Source organism: Miscanthus floridulus, chromosome 17 (genome assembly GCF_019320115.1).
Source record: "Miscanthus floridulus cultivar M001 chromosome 17, ASM1932011v1, whole genome shotgun sequence".
Taxonomy (NCBI): domain Eukaryota; kingdom Viridiplantae; phylum Streptophyta; class Magnoliopsida; order Poales; family Poaceae; genus Miscanthus; species Miscanthus floridulus.
In genome coordinates this window covers 289,292-296,827 of record NC_089596.1, presented here as the reverse complement: position 1 = coordinate 296,827, position 7,536 = coordinate 289,292, and the positions used below count along the sequence as shown (strand labels likewise).

Sequence of the window (7,536 nt, the reverse complement as noted above, 5' to 3'; positions counted from 1 at the left end):
AAGCAGCTACGCAGGCGGGATGGAGGTGGGAGAGGCGCCGCCCCGCTCGCGTGCAGCGGCGGCCGTTGGCGTGACCGCGGCGGGAGAGGCAGCGAGCAAAGAGACAGGGAGAGAGGAGGAGGAGGGCACGACGTGGGAGAAGGGAGGAAGAGGACGGCGTGGGTGGAGAGGAGGAGGCCGCTGCCGCCGCCACCGCCCTACGCTGTCGGCGCCGTCGCCTGTGACCGTGTCCGTGGAGAGGGAGAAACGGACCGTGAGAGAGAGGAAGAGTAAAGAATAATCTGGATAGAGAAGTAGAAGCCGTGTATATATTTGTTTCACCGGATTCGGATCAGAAGTTAAAGAAGCGGAAGAGAAGCCGAAGATAAGGTGAGAAGCAGGACGAGAAGCTACTTCGCTGGGAAGCCGCTTCAATAAATCTAGACCGTCCAATCGAAAATCCAATGGCCAAAAATATTTTGGGCAACGTGGATGGTGCTCCTGCTCGAGGAGCAGGCCACCCTTGTCTGGGTAAATGCCACTGGACTCTCCATCAAGTACCATAAAACTACTTTTCTTCCCGTTGGGGTCCCTGTTGACATCGCCCAGGAGCTTGCTACTACCTTTGGCACCGTTGTCTCCTCCTTTCCCCAAACCTACCTTGGCCTCCCCCTTTCTCCTAACAAGTTGACTGTGTCTGACTGTCTTCCTCTTATCTCGTCGTGTGACAAGTATCTGTCCGGTTGGAGTGCCTCCCTCCTCAACAGGGCTGGTCGACTCACTCTGTCCAGTGCTGTGCTCAGCTCCATCCCACTTCACTTCATGTCTGCTATGTCCATCCCTAAGACAGTGATCAAAGCCATTGATCGCCGTCGTCGTGCTTTCTTCTGGACTGGGGAGGATACCTGCCATGGATCTAAATGTCTGGTTGCTTGGGAAAATGTTTGTGTCAGCAAAAGTGATGGGGGCTTGGGATCAAAAATCTGGAACGACAAAACCAGTGCTTGCTTATGAAATTTATCGACAAACTCCTTTCTAATGAGCCAGCTTCTTGGAAGGATTGGATCATGCGTGACGCCGCTGCTTTTGACACTCCAATTGCTGGGTCTCATAGTTACCTCTGGAGAATAATTAACGATGAGCTTTCTATTTACCGCTCTATCACCTTTGTGAATGTCCGCAATGGAGCGTCCACCTCCTTCTGGTTTGACCATTGGCTGCCTCCTGGCCCTCTTAACATTTCTCATGCTGCTCTCTTTTCTCACACCACCCGGCCTAACATTTCGGTGCAGAATGTTTTCCATACTGGGTTTGATCTGTGCCTCCGGCCCAGGCTCACTAATGCTGCTAGTGATCAGCTAGCCAGCCTTCTTGTTTGTCTGCAGGGAATTACTCTTCAGGATGTCCCTGATGAACGACTTATGAAGCTCACAGGCAAGCCATATACCTCAAGAAGTGCGTACACCGCTCTGGATACCGCTCATGACCCTCCAGACATTCATGGTCAGCGCATATGGAGCTCCTGTGTGTGCCGAAGTGCCGAACAAGGTGAAGGTGTTCGCCTGGCTCTACTTCAAATACCGTCTAAGCACGCGATCCAACCTTCACGCCAAGCACGTTCTGGATGATGACCAGTGTCGACGCTGTGCTAGTCACATTGAAGATCGGTATCATGTGTTCTTCGGGTGTCCAATCAGTGCTGGGTTCTAGGACAGGCTCAAACTCTCCAATGTTGCAACCCCCTCCGATGTTGATATATGGAATGCTAGCACTCCCCCTCATCTGGACGCGAAGCTTTGGCCTTTCATCCTGCAGACTCTTTTATGGCGGTTGTGGGACGCGAGGAATGGTGAAATCTTCTGGAATGAATCCCCCTCTAGTCGCTCTATAGTCTCTAAAGTCTGCGATGACCTTGTAATTTGGCGTAAGCGCTTTAGACTTGATCAGGATGTAACTAGCCTGAATAATTGGCGATGCTACCTCCTCTCTTGTAATACTTTTCTTGCCTCCACTTCGCTGGAGCTATGAATGAAATTTGGTGGGGAAGCTCCCCCCCCCCCCCCCCCCCGTTTGGTTTAAAAAAAAGATGGCAACGGGTGTTGCCTCCTGCTCGACGGCACCCCTTGCCGGAGCTGGAAAAGAACCTCCCCGGATCGGAGAACTCACACAAGAACTCACACGAACACGAGAAACCTTTTTTGGTGCTGCCAACAACCGCTGCGTTTTTCTGACTCTATATTGCAATATATACAAGACGCTACACACGGCCACTGCCGCTGCCACACACACCACGAACTCCGACTTGACCGCGCCATCCCACGATCGAGCTCGTGCCATGCGTGCCACAAAAGAAGGGACTGCCGCTGCATGAACTAGCATGCGTCTGGCTTACATGGACGCGCCTGAATTAGCTAAGTTCAGGCTCTGATTATGACATGCCAAGAATAGAAACTGAAGAAGGAACGTGGCCGAGCTAGGATTATCTAACAATCTCCTCCTAAGACTTGCTTGGCTCACCTGAGGTTGACGATGCCGATCTTGCTGCGGAGCTCGGCAAATCTTGCCCGCCCAAGCGACTTCGTCAGGACGTCCGTGAGCTGTTCCTCAGTGCTCACGTGGTCCACGCAGATCTTCCCATTCTCCACACATTCACGAATAAAATGAAATTTTGTGTCAATGTGCTTACTTCTGTCGTGGAGAACAGGATTCCTGCTCAGAGCAATCGCTGATTGATTATCCATCTTCAGCAGCGGCAGCTGGACCTTGTCGCCGGTGATGTCACCCAACAGCCGCACGAGCCACACAGCCTGACACGCTCCGGCTGCGCCAGCCATGTACTCTGCCTCGCATGAAGAAAGAGCGACCGTCTTCTGCTTCTGGGACTGCCACGTGACTGGCATGTCATCTAGGAAGAAGATCACTCCACCGGTGCTCCTCCTTTCATCGATGTTGCCTCCCAAGTCGCTGTCACTGTAACCCGTCAGGGAGTAGCCTCTCAACTTGCCGTCGGAGAGGCCGGGCTTGGGGTAGCGAAGACCGTAGTCGATGGTGCCAGCGATGTAGCGCAAGATGTGCTTCACGGTGGCATAGTGATCTTGCTTCGGTTTCTCCATAAACCGACTCACATAGCCCACCACAAATGTGATGTCTGGCCTCGTATGGACCAGATACCGCAGGCTCCCCACCAAGCTTCTGTACATCGTCACGTCAACATCCGGTGCTGAGCTCTTGGCAGAGAGCTTCAGCCGAACCTCCATAGGGACATGGCAAGGATTGCAAGCTGCCATCTCTGCCTTCTCGAGCAGCTTGCGGGCATAAGCTGCTTGCCCGAGTGTAATGGTATCCCTTCCTTGCTTGACCTCCAGCCCGAGATAAAAGGAGAGAAGGCCGAGATCACTCATCTTGAACAAACTGCGCATCTACTCCTTGAACGCCTCAACGTCCGCCGGCTTTGCTCCAGTGATGATCAGGTCATCCACGTAGACCCCGACCACCACACGCGACGTCGCATCACCCTTGGTGTACATCCCATGTTCGCTGCTACACCTAGTGAAGCCGAGCTGGCGTAGGCTGCTGTCCAGCTTTGCGTTCCACGCTCTGGGCGCCTGTCGAAGCCCGTACAACGCCTTCTTCAACCTGAGCACTTTTCCTTCATGCCCTGCAGCAACAAAGCCAGGTGGCTGCCGAACATATACCTCCTCCTTCAGGTCTCCATTCAGAAAAGCTGACTTCACGTCCATATGATGGACAAGCCAGCCTCTCTGAGCTGCACAGCGAGCAGCATCCGCACCGATTCCATGCGGGCGACGGGAGCGAATACCTCGTCGTAGTCGATCCCCGGCTACTGTATGTACCCCTTGGCGACAATCCGAGCTTTGTGCTTGATGATGACTCCTTGTTCATCACGTTTTAGCTTGTATACCCACTTGAGGCCAATCGGGCGGTGACCTGGTGGAAGATCAGTCAGCGCCCATGTCTTGTTCTCCTCAATGGATGACATTTCCTCCATCATTGCCTTCCTCCAACGCGCGTCCCCGCGCGCTTCCTCAAACGTTGCCGGCTCGTCGTCACCAATGGCGAGCAGCAATTCTTCATCGATCGTGAACTCCCGCTTCGCCAAGCCTGGAATGTGCGCCGGCCAGAGCACGTTGTCCAGTGCTCTGAACTGTAGAGGTGCATCGTCATCATGATCGTTGTCGAGGTCTAGGGCTATCGGGGGCGAGACGAACTCCACTAGCACTCCTCCCCTAGTAGAGTCTCCAACCCCACTGGGTGTGTGCGTCGATGTTGCTGGTGACCCTGAGGAGGGCTCCGTGTCGAAGCCCGTTGCAGACTGTGTCCGCCGTGCTCCCTTGCTGCGAACCAGTGGTGATGTCATGGTGGGGCGTCATCGTCGTGTACTCGACGTGGAATGGCACGGTGTCCGCCTACCCACTAGACTCGCTGACACTGCTCCAATCCCACGCCCTTCCTTCATCGAACACCGCATCACGCGAGATGATCACCCGCTCGGTATTTGGGTTGTAGAAGCGGTAATCCTTGGACCCCGGTTCGTACCCGATGAAGACCATCGGGGTACTTCGATCGTCCAGCTTCTGTTGATGTCCGCTGACAACCTTCACATGTGTGACACATCCAAACACACGGAAGAAGTGAACAGAGGGCTTCACGCCATACTAGACCTTGTACGGAGTCTTTCCTTCAACACTCCTTGTTGGTGACCGATTGAGAATGAAGACGGCCGTGGCGACTGCCTCCCCCACAACCAGCCTGGTAACCCTTTCGCCTTCAGCATGCCTCTAGCCATCCCAAGCATCGTATGATTCCGCCTCTCCACCACGCCGTTTTGCTGTGGTGTGTACAGCGTGGTGAAATGATGATTGATGCCCTGATCGGCACAGTACTCGACGAACGTGCACGCTGTGAACTCGCCCCCATGATCTGTGTGGAGCGTGCCTAGCTTCCTTCGTGCTTCTGCCTCAGTGCGGGCCTAGAGTTGAATGATGGCCAGAGCCGCTTGATCCTTTGACTCCAGTAGGACAAGCCACATGTACTTGCTCTTGTCATCGATGATGAGGAGGAAGGTGCACTTCCCTCCGGGTGTCTCCGGCGTAATTGGCCCACACAGATCAGCATGCACGAGCTGCAGCAGGTGAGACGCGCGGTACTTGCTTACCGTCGAGAATGGACACCGTCGCTGCTTGCTTGCCAAGCAGCTGTCGTAGACTTGATCAACGTGGTCGATTGGTGGCAGACCGCGCACCATGCCGCCCTTGGAGAGCGCACGGAGCCCCTGGAACCCAAGGTGCCCGAACCTGGCATGCCATTGCTAGGCCACTTCGGTGCACCACACAGTGAGGCACACGGGCTATGCAATATTGATCTCGAGGAAGTATAGCCGACTTGCCGTGCGCTTCACCATCACCAGTAGCCGGCTCCTCTGGTCCCAGATCCGTAGGACCCCCTTCTTGATCCGCACCTCATGATCATCCTCATCAAGGGCAAGCTACCCTAGATTGACAATGTTTGCCGTCAGCTTGGGGATGTAGTAGACCCCAGCCAACAGATGGTGTTCACCGTTCTTGCACTCGAAGAGGATCGTGCTGTGCCCCTCAATGGCGACCATGGAACTATCGCCGAACCGCACAGTGCCGTGGATGCCGGTGTCGAGCTCGGAGAAGAACGCGCGCTGACCTGTCATGTGATTTGTCACCCTAGTGTCGAGGATCCAGCACGTGCTCCTACCATTGCCCTTCTCCCTGAGCTAGATGAATAGCTTGGGCTCATGGAGGTGAATCTCCGATGCACCGCCCGAAGAGGGAGGCTCAACAACGCTCGGTGAAGCCAGTGCCACCAGCACAGTGGGTGTCGGATCCTCAACTTCAAAGGTCCAACCCGCACTCCCTCCTCCCTCGATTGGAACCGAGAGATCACCAGTCGTCTTTGCCGGCGGCTGCACAGTTGGGGAAGAGGTACAGTGAATGGAGGCCATGCCCAGCATAAGTGCTCCCTCCTTGGGCTCTTCATGGGCTTGGGCCACGTGGGCCGTCTCGTCGCGCTTCTTCTTGCAGCACTCGTGGGCCCAGTGCCCCGTTTTGCCATAGTAGGCGCATTCATCACCGGCGAGCTTCTTCTTCTTCTTCCTGTCACTACCGGTGGAGGACTTGGAATCGCCACCGCCTTCATGGCTCTTCGGCGCTCCATTGCCGCGTCCACGCCTCTGATTTGACGACGGCGGCCGTCCACCTCCAGAAGCACCTGTGCCCGAGAGCTGCAGCCGGGACACAACCCGCACCACCAACTCCTCCTCTGTGTTGTTGAGGCATGCAGTAGACGAGCCTGCACCCCCACTAGGATCATGTCCGTCATCCGCCGCCTTGAGTCTCCCCGTAACCTCCTCGATCGAGAGCTCATTGATATCGAGGAGCGTCTTGATGGAGATCACGAGCTGCCTGTACCTCGGTTGCGCGACGCGGAGGTATTTGGCAACCACCTTCGGCTCCGACTCGGGGTCGCCAAGAATCGCCAGACGCTGTACCAAATTTGACAAGCGTAGGGCAAAATCTTCGATGGACTCACCATCGTGGAAACCGATCTGTTCGTACTCCGCCTAGAGACTCTGCGCCGTCGACTTGCGCACCTGATCATCTCTGATGCGCATGGTGCGGATCGCCTACCACGCCTCCTTGGCCGACGACTTGGTCGCCAGGGTGGGCACCATCTCCTGGGGAATGTCAGAGCCAATCGCCTCCAGCACGGAACAGTCATCGTGGAAGTCGACGTCGTCATCCTCGATGGCCTCCCAAAGATAGCGTGATTGCAGCTTCAGCTTCATCAATAGCGACCACGAGTCATAGTTAGTCTTCATGAGCTACGGCCAGTTGCTGGAGCCGGACGTCTCCCGAACGATGCGCTCGAAAATGGCTTCACGCGGATGCCATGTTCATGAACGGCGTGCTCGACGCGGACGCGAACTGCGTGGTGGTGAGTGGCTTGGAGACTAGGCACCCGACCCGTCCCCTTTCTCCTTCCTACCCGCCGACGATGGCGAGCGCCCACACGACGGCATCACGACAAGCTCTGGTACCAAATGTTGCCTCCTGCTCGACGGCACCCCTTGCCGGAGCCGGAAAAGAACCTCCCTGGATCGGAGAACTCACGCAAGAACTCACACGAACACGAGAAGCCTTTTTTGGTGCTGCCAACAACCGCTACATTTTTCTGACTCTATATTGCAATATATACAAGATGCTACACACAGCCACTACCGCTGCCACACACCACGAACTCCGACTTGACCGCGCCATCCCATGATCAAGCTCGCACCATGCGCGCCACTACGACGCCTAACACCAAAAAGAAGGGACTACCGCTGCATGAACTAGCATGCATCTGGCTTACATGGACGCGCAGCTAAGTTCAGGCTCTGATTATGACATGCCAAGAATAGAAACTGAAGAAGGAACGTGGCCGAGCTAGGATTATCTAACAACGGGTACAAAATACCCATATACCTGCAGGCAATACATCCGCTGGCACTGGGCAAGGATACGGGTG

At 55.2% G+C, this 7,536-nt stretch overlaps 1 protein-coding gene across 1 annotated transcript; it reads right to left on the bottom strand.

Annotated features, from left to right (window-relative positions):
• Window positions 1-4,406: 4,406 nt before the first annotated feature.
• On the bottom strand, window positions 4,407-6,640 carry LOC136518272 (uncharacterized). Its single transcript, XM_066511910.1, has 5 exons — window positions 6,620-6,640; window positions 5,914-6,511; window positions 5,490-5,673; window positions 5,156-5,294; window positions 4,407-4,595 (listed from the first exon to the last, which is right to left on the bottom strand). Exons 1-5 carry the CDS (start codon window positions 6,638-6,640, stop codon window positions 4,407-4,409), a joined length of 1,131 nt encoding a protein of 376 aa, XP_066368007.1.
• Between the last annotated feature and the right edge of the window lie 896 nt (window positions 6,641-7,536).

Bases quoted from the DNA above. Each gene is read 5' to 3' on its own strand.
- LOC136518272 (XM_066511910.1), bottom strand. From the start codon at position 6,640: ATGCGCATCAGAGATGATCAG. The intron at 6,512-6,619 runs GTGCGCAAGTCG...AATTTGGTACAG, and splicing joins TGCGCATCAGAGATGATCAG to CGTCTGGCGATTCTTGGCGA. The intron at 5,295-5,489 runs GTAGCTTGCCCT...ATGGCATGCCAG, and splicing joins GCAAACATTGTCAATCTAGG to GTTCGGGCACCTTGGGTTCC.